A 10,960-nucleotide genomic window follows, 5' to 3' on the forward strand; every position below is an offset into this window, starting at 1 on the left:
GACGGAGAAAAAAACAAAGGAGGATGAAGCTGGGATATTTATAACACAAGACAGCAGTCATTGGGCTGAAGAAGCTGTCTTTTCCACCCTAGTACATGTGGACCAGGCTAGTCGATGGGAAGCATGTTAGGGAATGATGGATGAGTGGCCATTAGCATAAGCTTGATACAGACTCTGAGGGAGGCTGTAGTCTTAGCGCACAACACAGGATCCCAACTAAGGCCCCCAGCTCTTTGCATCATGTGTGAAGTGAGGAGAATGGATTTCCTTTTATTCTGCTAGAATAAGCGCTTTGATCTGCAACAAATGAAGTGTCAGATTATTGCCTACTACACTCACATCCCGCATAGTAGCAAACCCTATTCACAATGTAAAAGTTCCTAGCTGTTGTTCCATTCCAGGGCCTTCCAATGAAGAGAGGAGTATTCCATCTCCAACCATCTGCTTTCTGTCACTGGGCCCTAATTTACTACAGCCAAATCTTCGTTGGAATGCAATAGCACTGTCAGCAACAAAACACACCATTTATATTGCAAGGAGACAGGAGGTACTAACATTCCTCAGGTCCACTTTGGTTAACTAAGCGTAGACCAAACCATTCAGATATATGTCCAATCGACACCACAGTTAACCAAATTGATTACGTTTCTATGTATTGGCAGCAAGACAAACTCTATTGGTGTGTCATGAGTAGGCTAATGCAGTGTGTTCCTTATTTCAGGTTTTCAGTGTGTTCCTTATTTCCTTATTTTGAAGACTGAATAAGAATGTCTTCACAAAGACAAAGACATGACCTGTCCTTATATTTGTCCAATGTAGCCACCTCATGCCATTAGTATGAATAATGAGTGTTTAGAGAGACTATTGTGGAACAGATACTACTGGCCCCTACTCATTTGATGGGTTTAGCTTTCATTTAAATCATGAATTTACAAATAAACCCATTGTAGCATTCAAGGAAGTGGCGGTTCACAGTAATAACACGTCGTTAGAGGTACGGTAAAGTGCTTAATTCGTTATACCCGTGGATATGTCTCTATTGGGCGAAAGAACAGCTCATACCATGTCCGCACTTTGAGTTGTTTTGATTTCTCTGTCCAAGGTTCTGAAATGTGCTTTCCCAAGGACACGTCACGTGACTCCGCTGCCTAGCTCAGCACGGAGCTCGCTGGTTTCTGGAGGTTTCACGTGGGAATACGGCAAACCACCTCGCACACACTTTCCTTTCCTTTGCCAGTGTCCGTTTTAATTGACAGACAGACGGACGGACGGACTGACTGTCCTTCTCTCTCTTTTTTAATCCCGAAATGTGGATTTTCAAGCCGCAACAGTTGCTCTCATCACATTTAGGATGATAGACTTGTATTCTTCGGTTTGTTTCCCTCTTTTTCACTTCATGCCAACACGGTGAATGCAGCGGGCAGAGCGGGCTGCTGGTAGTCCGCAATCACAGTCCACGTCTGTATGAGAATCGGGTTCAAGAGGATGTAAGGATCAAGTAGCTTTTCAACCAAAGTCTCCTTGTCAAAATGCAGAAGGGAATAAGACTTAATGATGGACATGTTACCTACCTGGGTCTTTTGGCAAAGAAGGATGGTACGAGGCGAGGCAGCTTGAGCAAAAAGAGCTCAGACAACACAAAATGGCACACTAAGTGGTTCGCCTTATTACAAAATATGCTGTTTTATTTTGAGAGCGAGTCCAGCTCTCGACCCGCGGGATTGTACCTGTTGGAAGGTTGCGTGTGTGACAGGGCAGCTTCACCCAAACCCTCACTATCATCAAAGGAGTGTTTAGAGAAGCAGGTAGGAATAACACATCCAGTACACACTCACAAGTTTATAATACTTGCTTCATTTGTCTTTATTTCGAAAGTTACTGTATTTCGAGGGCTTGGCGCGCAAAAGGTCATTTTCCAAATTTGACAGGAGAGCCAAAACAAAACATTGATTGTGAGCCGATTGTATTGTGATGAGTCTTTGTTTATACGCTATATTTCAATGCAGTTAAGGGTCTCAGTTAGCTCCTTTCACCACATGAGAAATCTCATCAAGAGCTTTCTATTGATATATATATATAATTATTATCATATATAAATCATTTTGGCCCAAAATGTCACTTAGGCCCTTTGCGTGCCAAGCCCTCGATTTGTCAGTTGAAAAAAAAGATGAGTGATGCACCAGAGACAAGACCAACGTGTCAGATCAGATGTCCCCCATATTGAGGTCGCAAGAAGCGTAGAATGTTTTCAGATAGCTCAGTGTGTAATGTTATGTAATATGTGCATCGGGGTAACGATTCTATTTCCAAAAATTGAATCCAACAAGCTGTGGCGCGATTTTGCTGCATTGTGCTAGAGCCTTATTGTTTAGTTTGCCTATATTAGACAAATAATAACACATTAGTGCACTCTCATTGCCAATTATTATGAAATCCCTAAGATTTTTAAAGATCTGTCACTTAATGCTTACAATAAATTACCTTCATATGTAGGCCTATGTTATTTTTGTTCCATGCAGACCTATTGCCAATTGACACTATATCTTAGTTGAGACTGAGTCAAGTTTTGGGAGACAGATTGTTTAACCCAAGAAAACCAAAGAAACCAGTTATTGTATCCCAGAGTCGCCATCTTGTGGGAAATTGACGTAACATCACTATTTGACGTATGATTTAACTCTGGCGCTGATATTAATAGCATCCTACCTTGGCAACTGCGTCTGCAGCAAACAGTGTTTCATAATAAGTCAGTAGGCTATTTTTAAATATTATTTGATCATAATCTAAATTGTTTTATCTGTGGTTTTTCATATTATGCTCTCAAATAAATGGTGGTTTATTTAGAATACATGGAACCAGTAATCAGGATGATCTGAAATAAATGAAAAACCTAATCCCTTCTCTTGGTTACCAACTGACTGCATGAGCATGTTGAATATGCTGTAGGACAGTTAGATCTTATCAATATATCAAAGAGCAAAAGCCAACTGGAATGACAATATGATGCATATTGATCGATCACAGTAACATTGTGAGCTACGGTCTGAGCTTTGGCAATAAGGCCCATCTGCAATTGTACCTTATGATTTTGTGTAGCAATATTATCCTCTACTTGAACTCTGAGTGGTAATGCTATTCTTGTGACAGTTGTATGAACATGTTTTTTTACAATAGGCAACGTTTGCAATTGGTTGTAGGCCTTTTTGAGTTTCAATTGAGTTTAGCAGTTTTTATCATTACACACGTGTAATAGGGACTGTTTCTTATACACCTTGTTTATAAGAAGCACAACTCAACTCCTTTACAATGCAGTTGCAATGCAATGACTAAAGTTCTTTGTAACAACATGTCAATACAATGTTGTTGCACGAGTAATACGTTACTACACAGATGTAGAGAAACTAAAGTGGTACTCAAAACTTGTCTGTCAGTGAGGTATAATGTCGTAAACCTCTCAGAGTACTTTCTCACTTCAGATGAGCAGGGAAACTAGTACCATGTGCTATTTAAAAGATTAAACAGCGATGTTGTCTTGGTGATCTCTGTCAACGAAACATGAACGTTTGATGAAGTTGAAGATAGGCTGTGAGTCGTGGTTGTACAATATGAAATGTGGGATCATTGGATTAAGGCTCTGTCTGCTAGTCCTCATGCGGTACTGTTGTCTGCTAGTCCTTATGCTAACCTCTCTGTTGTCTGCAGCCCATATTCTTCACTGTATAGGGCTGCAGTCCAAAATGAGTCCAGGCTCTTCCTGTGTACAGCTGTCCCTGTGCTGACAAAGCAGTATGCTGCATAGTGGACCATGTTTTGCTTTTCTAGTTTCCCAGAATTAGGGTATATTAAAACTCGGAGATGGCGACAGACTTTTGTCAGGAATATCCTGTTTAATATGATTGTTGGTACAGTCACTAAAAGAAAACACTTGAACCAGCTTCTAGTTGTATCACATGCCTGAGACTTTGCCACGCTTTGCAGCACCCTGCTGTGTCTTCAAGCCACTGTAAGTGAGGTCTGCAGTCTTTTGCGGTCCAATATCGGTGGCAGGTCCGTAGGGTGGGAGAAAGATAAGGGATGGCACACAGGCGATGAACAGCCTAAATCTGGTCTGGCAACCTCATCATTACGAGTGGCAGAGATCAGAGGCATGATATGTTTCTCCCTTTGCTGACAAGTCAAGTCAAGTCAAAGTTTATTTTCTTAAATGCACAATAAACTGGTTGTAGACTGAACAATGAAATGCTTACTTTGCAAGCTTCCTCTCAAGTGCCCCTACACATTTGCAATATTACATGAAATTGTAACATATTGAAACAGTGCTGCGACATCACTTCTACTGACATACAGTATGTTGACTTTGACAGCTTTATGGTATTGCCGCAGTAATCAAGTGCTCAGTGGATGTCAACGTGTGCAGGAATGCCAGATGAGCATGGAGGGTCAGAGGGTAGAATACCTTACAGATAAATTGGACTAGCCTGTCTTGCCATATCAATATCAGGAGTTTGAACTAATAAACTGTCATTGCGGTATTGGATTGGGTTTAAGGATTATCCTTAAATGTATTTATTTTAAGAATGATAACATATTTGAGATCATGGTTCCTATGGCAACCCCTATTTGCATCTAAAAGAGTCATGTGGAAGGCGGCAGTGTGACTGTGGAGAATATAGTGTCGCGCCTCCCTATTAATGCACGAGATATCTGTGCTAAATTTGTTCCTTGCAGTACCTCGGAGGGGTCAGGGCCCATTTATAGAAAAACACAGTCATCCGTCTTTGGGGAACAGCAGCATTTTAGAGGATTCAGCAGCGAGCATTGGCTGACGTATTTCTGTTCTGTTTTTTTTTCACCCCACTTTGAGATAGCTGAATGACTGTATGACATAGTACTCAAGGCCATGCGGAATAATGGAATCTGCTCCGGAACAAACCGTAAAAAAACGGTGTCTATACTGTATATTGCCGCTATGTTGCCCTATTCCATTTCTGATACATGCATTTGAATTTTTGGGTGGGATAATGTGTGCTCTCTGTGTTAATCCACAAGTATGATTATTGATATCCCTTGCCTTTGTGCTCCTAGGGCCGGGCAGGGCATTGTTATTTTTCCAATAGCCATTTCCTCTGCTGTGGCTTGGCTTTGAGGTGTTGATTAAAGGTCTGTTATTAGAGTGATTCTATAGCCATGTCAACACAGTACAGACATGTAGCAGGTATTGGGGTTGTATACTATCAAGGCATTACTCTAAATGACAGTCGATGATGATGACTGATCTGCAGTGATATCAAGTGTGGCGTGAGACAAATGTGTGTTCATTCATTACATCATCAACCAATATGTCATCAGCTCACATCATCAGGATTGTAGCATTTACTGTGTGTGTGTGTGTGTGTGTTAAGACATAAGCAAGTCCATTTAACGTGTCTGAGAGTGCATGACTCAGCTGTACACATAAAGCATGAAGCAAGCAGTGTGTTAAACATCCCCTAACACAAGCCACTCTCCTTGCTCTTAAAAAGAGGATGAAGGAAAACTACAACATCAAGCATGCATCCCTGACAGAAATAGATTTTCTTTGACGGGAGGCTGAATACCTAATGAATGTGAAGATGGAGAAGTATTCAGCCATGAATCCCAATGAGATGCAGGTTGATAGGTGCCTGTTGGACATCTGCAGGCCAAAGATTAGGGTGTGCTTTTCACTCAGCATGGCTGCCAACGTACACAAGGCTAATAACATTTGTGACCTTGAGTGTGATTCAGGTGTGTGAGATGTGATGATTTTGGCAGTTACTGCTCTCTTTCCGGCCAGGCCAATGTGGTGCTGTGATGTGGCACGATAGTATGTTGTTATTTTTGAAGAGAAGCCACCAGAAAAATTTAGTGTTTGCTCTTCTTTTAAAAGTATGGAAACATTTTCGTTTAGTGGGGATTTGAGGACATTTAATATTTGTTATTTAAAATGTTACTTTACTTTTAGGACATATGATATATATTTTTTTTGGTTACTATGTTAGGACGTACCCTATTTGCAGGGGGAATTGTTGAATACAGCACCTTGAAATGACCATGGTGATCTGGCACACAGAAATAGTTGGGGTAGGGAATTCAGCGTAGACAAGGCCTGCTTATCTAAAATGGAGTGAGACAAGAAGCGCAAAGAGCCTATCCATTCGCACAGAGAGGAGTTGCTAGGTAACAGGTAGCGCACAGTTATGTAATTGGCCATGCCTCCAGCTTACATGTCTTATGGCTTTTCCTCATGGGAACCAGAGCCATCCCAGTCAGGAGAGGCTTCCTTCAGCATGCCCCATCGATTGAGCTGGTGGGTGGGGAAGATGTGGGTTTCCCATCCCCTCTGTGGTTTTCACTTACCCACTGTCTTCACTGAACAGAGGAGACACAAGCTTTAAGATGGTTCATGGGTACTACGGCATATGGTGTCTGCACACACATTTCAAAATCATCTTCATATATTTTGTGATTTTGTTTGAAATGTACCACATAATGTAATGTTTGTTCACATGCTGACTTTTCTATTTTGTTGCCCTTTGTGGTCATACTGTATTGTCTGTCATGTAGATCGGATATGGATTGAGAAAATACTGTACGACCTTTCATAGAAATGTGATGAACCGTGTTCTTGCTATCAAAGTGCTTCTCTATTCTTGTGAGTAACATTGAATCACATAAAATCTTGCTTTGCCTCTCCTGTGTGTTTCAGTACTATTTCACCGTCAATTTCACCCATGAGAACCAGAAAGCCCTGGAACTGCGCACAGAGGATGTGAAAGACTGCGATGAATGGGTGGCTGCAATAACACACGCCAGGTAACAGGCCTCTTCTCCTCTATGTCTGCCCCGGAAATCAGTGCATCAAAACACGAACAAACACGCTTCCCACTGTGTCTATCAATACTGTACTGGCTCGGCATGACAGCTTATTATTGTGTTATGGAGCAATTGTAGAGAGCATGCCTGCACAGAGGATAACACCATACCAGTTCTGAGGAACAATGCCCAACTGCTGTGCTGAAAAGAAGTCATAACTGCATTTGGATGGTCCATGTTGTTTGAGTTCATAGTCAAACCCCCAAATCAAGTTTTTGATTCAATTGAATGAAACAGGATGTTCATAATCAGTCATTGTTAAATAAGCAGCCGAGTTGTAATGCTTGGGGAGATATATATCCGTATGTGTGTGTTTTATTGGGCACAACCGTTAAGCCTGTTGTATTTTTGTGGTTTATCTCCCAAAATGCCTTGAAGCATTTCGAAATCTGTATACATAAACAAAGAGGCATGTCTCTTGGTTTCCTTGTTTAAGATAAGCAGTGCTACCCTTTCATTTCACTGCACAAGGGATATCAATATTCACAGCATTCTGTTAGAGGCTGTACATACATGCACACTTGGGAGTGTCTGCGTACAGTATAGGCACGTGTTGGTGTGTGTGTGTGTGTGTGTGTGTGTGCGTTCCTATGTGAACACTGTTTTAGAGTGTTTGTATGGGCCTCTGACAGTTGCTGCGGGTGTGTGTGTCTGTGTGTGTGTGTGTGTGTGTGTGTGTGTGTGTGTGTGTGTGTGTGTGTGTGTGTGTGTGTGTGTGTGTCTGTGTTTACTGTCCACAGTTTCAGGAACCTGGCCAATGAGCATGAGACGCTCATGCAGAAGTATCTCCATCTACTCCAGATCGTGGAGACAGAGAAAATGGTTGCTAAGCAACTTCGACAACAGATAGAGGATGGGGAAATAGAGGTTGAACGCCTTAAATCAGAGGTAATATTCACAGTGATTCCTTTTGCCTCTGTGGTAGCTTGTTATGGTTTTACTGGATCTAGGGCAACTGCAGAACTGTGGTTGATTTAAACCATGTTTCTCACGAACACTGTTCAAGATTTCGAGGATTTTGTCATCCCAAAACTGAACCGAACTGAAATGGATCAGGATCACGCTTGTTATTTCTTTGTGTCTATTTTATTTGATATTGAGAGAGTGAGTGTGATTGGATGGGGAGAAATGGGAGCACCACTCTGTCACAAAGAGATGTGTGCAGGCCCACCGGGCTCCACTTTGCATCTCCCCTCATAAACAATCCCTCCAATAGAGCTATGCTCCCCGCTGTATTCTTCAGATCAAATAGTCATTTTACTTTAATGTGCAAATGTGGGGCTTGAAATGAAATGGTGCGCTGAATATGCATGAACAGGGGCTTTATAATACACGTTGCACCCCCACAACCCACCGCCCCCCATCCCCACCCCCTCCAAAACATAATAATAAACTCTTTCAGTCTATACACAAAGTAAATGGGGACACTTACCTTCAGACAGTTCTAGGCAGCTCCCAGCATCTTTTGTGCAGCATATTCATCTCTTTCCAATGCACAGGACGGTGTCGCACAGTGTGAGTTTCTATTTATACGCAATGTAAATAAGCGCTGATATAGAAATATCAGCCAAGTGAACAGTGTTAGCATTGCCGCCACCACATGCCAGTGCTGGCAGCTTTGAAAGGCTCCAGTCCCATTTGACTCAGTCACTTTGTTGATACTGTATGCTGGGAAGTGAGGAGGAAACTTGGAGAGGAGGCTGTGAGTGATAATGACTGGTCCATCCTGTCGTCGTGTCTCTGGCAGATTTCCGGGCTGCTCAAAGACAACGAGAAGATCCAGTCCAAACCGACAGTGCCGCCCAGGGATGATGACTCTGAAATCCAGAAAATCAAAAAAGTAAATCTTTGAAAAGAACATTTTAGCTCTGTTTTGTTTTAATGAGTCTCATGAACTTGTATCATTGTCAAAAAAACAACAACAACAACTCAGTCACCATGATACCTACCATGATACCCTCCAGGTGCAGAGCTTCCTGCGCGGCTGGATCTGCAGGAGGAAGTGGAAGACCATCATCCAGGACTACATCCGCTCGCCCCACGCAGAGAGCATGAGGAAGAGGAACCAGGTGGTGTTCAGCATGCTGGATTCCGAGGCCGAGTACGTCCAGCAGCTCCACATCCTGGTCAACAACTTCCTCAGGCCGCTCCGCATGGCTGCCAGCTCCAAGAAGCCCCCCATCACCCACGACGACGTCAGCAGCATATTTCTCAACAGGTGGGCCACTGTAGAGCGCCCCATTCTCTCCACCCCACACGTTTCTCATGTAGAGAGAATGAACAGGAACTAAATGTGTAGGAGCTGTATACATACAGTCACAACAGTGGTCAGTTACGAAATACATTGTTGAACCTACGATTGAAATGGCGTATGTGGGCATTTGACATATTACGACGACAAAGCCTCAGTCTATTTTCTCAACACACTTGCACACACAGTAACAGTACATGATCGTTCACTGGCACAAGTGTGTTTATGTGATGTTGGAGAATTTTCAACATTTTCATGACCACTATGATTTTCTCTGTGTTTTTTTTGTGTGTTTGTTTTACAGTGAAACCATCATGTTTCTGCATCAGATTTTCTATCAGGGGTTGAAAGCAAGAATAGCAAGCTGGCCAACGTTAGTTTTGGGTAAGCTCCTTCTTTGAGGAGTCACTTATCTGGATGGATGAATATGATAATGCTATTTCTCAACTGTCCTCACTCTCGTGTATTTGATTTGCCTAACTGGTCCTTCACTGAGGTGTCATTTCTTTTCTTGGGAAATACAATTACGCTTCACAGAGTGATCTCTCTTTCATGATATGTTTCCTGCCCCCTTTTCTCCACAGCTGACCTGTTTGACATCCTGCTGCCCATGTTAAACATCTACCAGGAGTTTGTGAGGAACCACCAGTACAGCCTGCAGATCCTGGCCCACTGCAAGCAGAACCGTGACTTTGACAAGCTGCTGAAGCAGTACGAGGCCAAGCCAGACTGTGAGGAGAGGACCCTGGAGACCTTCCTCACCTACCCCATGTTCCAGGTGGGCACACACTACTAGCCTAGTCTAGCTCACCATCTCGTCGTCGGGTTCTCAGACATGTCTTTTAGCCCGAGCAGCTCTGTACAGACAAAGGCTCCTTCTTCACTGATCACCAACAACACTGCAGCCATTTGTCTCACATGCTTTTGCTCAGAATATCCCTGTTGTGTTTTTCATAAACCACATAAAGCGGTTGTTTGTGAAGCTCAGGGTTTCATAATGGCTCTTTTCTGGCAAGGCATGCAGTTTCAGTGCAGTCTGCTCCACTGGGGTCTACTTTGAGCTCCGCTGTGTTGGTAATACATTTTTGCTGATGACTGTAGATGTGTGTAGAGCTCCCCACTGATCTGCCTCTATGAGCGAGTGTGTTTTTGTGTGTGTGTGTGTGTGTGTGTGTGTGTGTGTCTGTGTGTGTGTGCGTGAGGGTGTGCTTGTGGATGCGCACGTGTGTGTGTGTGTGTGTGTGTGTGTGCAGGCGTGTATGCATGTGTCAGTGACTCACCTTCCTCTATTCATTCCCTGTCACTCTAGATCCCCCGCTACATTCTTACCCTCCATGAGCTTTTGGCCCACACCCCCCATGAGCATGTGGAGAGGACCAGTCTGGACTACGCCAAGTCAAAGCTGGAGGAGCTGTCCAGGTACACCAGCCCACAGGGCACCTCACTTTAATGAACATAGTATGATACATAATGAATGTAAAATCCGCTCAGACAAAGGGAATAGTGATACTTTTTTAGTTTTTTCACATTTTGTATTGAGGAACAAACTCCTAATTCCTCAAAGAGAGAGAATATCGCATTGCCGCTCATCCGTACACATTGCAAATATCTAAAGACAGCCCCTCTTTCCTCCAGAATCATGCATGACGAGGTGAGCGAGACAGAGAACATCAGGAAGAACCTGGCCATTGAGCGTATGATCGTCGAGGGCTGTGAGATCCTCCTTGACACCAGCCAGACGTTTGTCAGACAAGGTAAGCCCTCCCCGTCGCCTCCTCTCCTCAGAGAAGCCCTCCACAAAGGGACGACAGATCC

At 43.1% G+C, this 10,960-nt stretch overlaps 1 protein-coding gene across 1 annotated transcript in view; it reads left to right on the forward strand.

Moving 5' to 3' along the window:
• Positions 1-1,529: 1,529 nt before the first annotated feature.
• Positions 1,530-10,960, forward strand: part of rasgrf1 (Ras protein specific guanine nucleotide releasing factor 1) — a gene marked incomplete at its 5' end in the record, with an annotated part of 18,175 nt that continues 8,744 nt past the window's right edge. Inside the window, 9 exons of the mRNA XM_083666420.1 lie at positions 1,530-1,805; positions 6,728-6,834; positions 7,635-7,782; positions 8,642-8,734; positions 8,859-9,112; positions 9,450-9,529; positions 9,730-9,923; positions 10,455-10,564; positions 10,781-10,899. Coding sequence (XP_083522546.1) covers positions 1,530-1,805; positions 6,728-6,834; positions 7,635-7,782; positions 8,642-8,734; positions 8,859-9,112; positions 9,450-9,529; positions 9,730-9,923; positions 10,455-10,564; positions 10,781-10,899 — 1,381 coding nt within the window. The remainder of the gene's footprint in view (positions 1,806-6,727; positions 6,835-7,634; positions 7,783-8,641; positions 8,735-8,858; positions 9,113-9,449; positions 9,530-9,729; positions 9,924-10,454; positions 10,565-10,780; positions 10,900-10,960) is intronic.

The sequence above is a fragment of the Argentina silus genome (genome assembly GCF_951799395.1).
Source record: "Argentina silus genome assembly, chromosome: 3".
Classification (NCBI taxonomy): domain Eukaryota; kingdom Metazoa; phylum Chordata; class Actinopteri; order Argentiniformes; family Argentinidae; genus Argentina; species Argentina silus.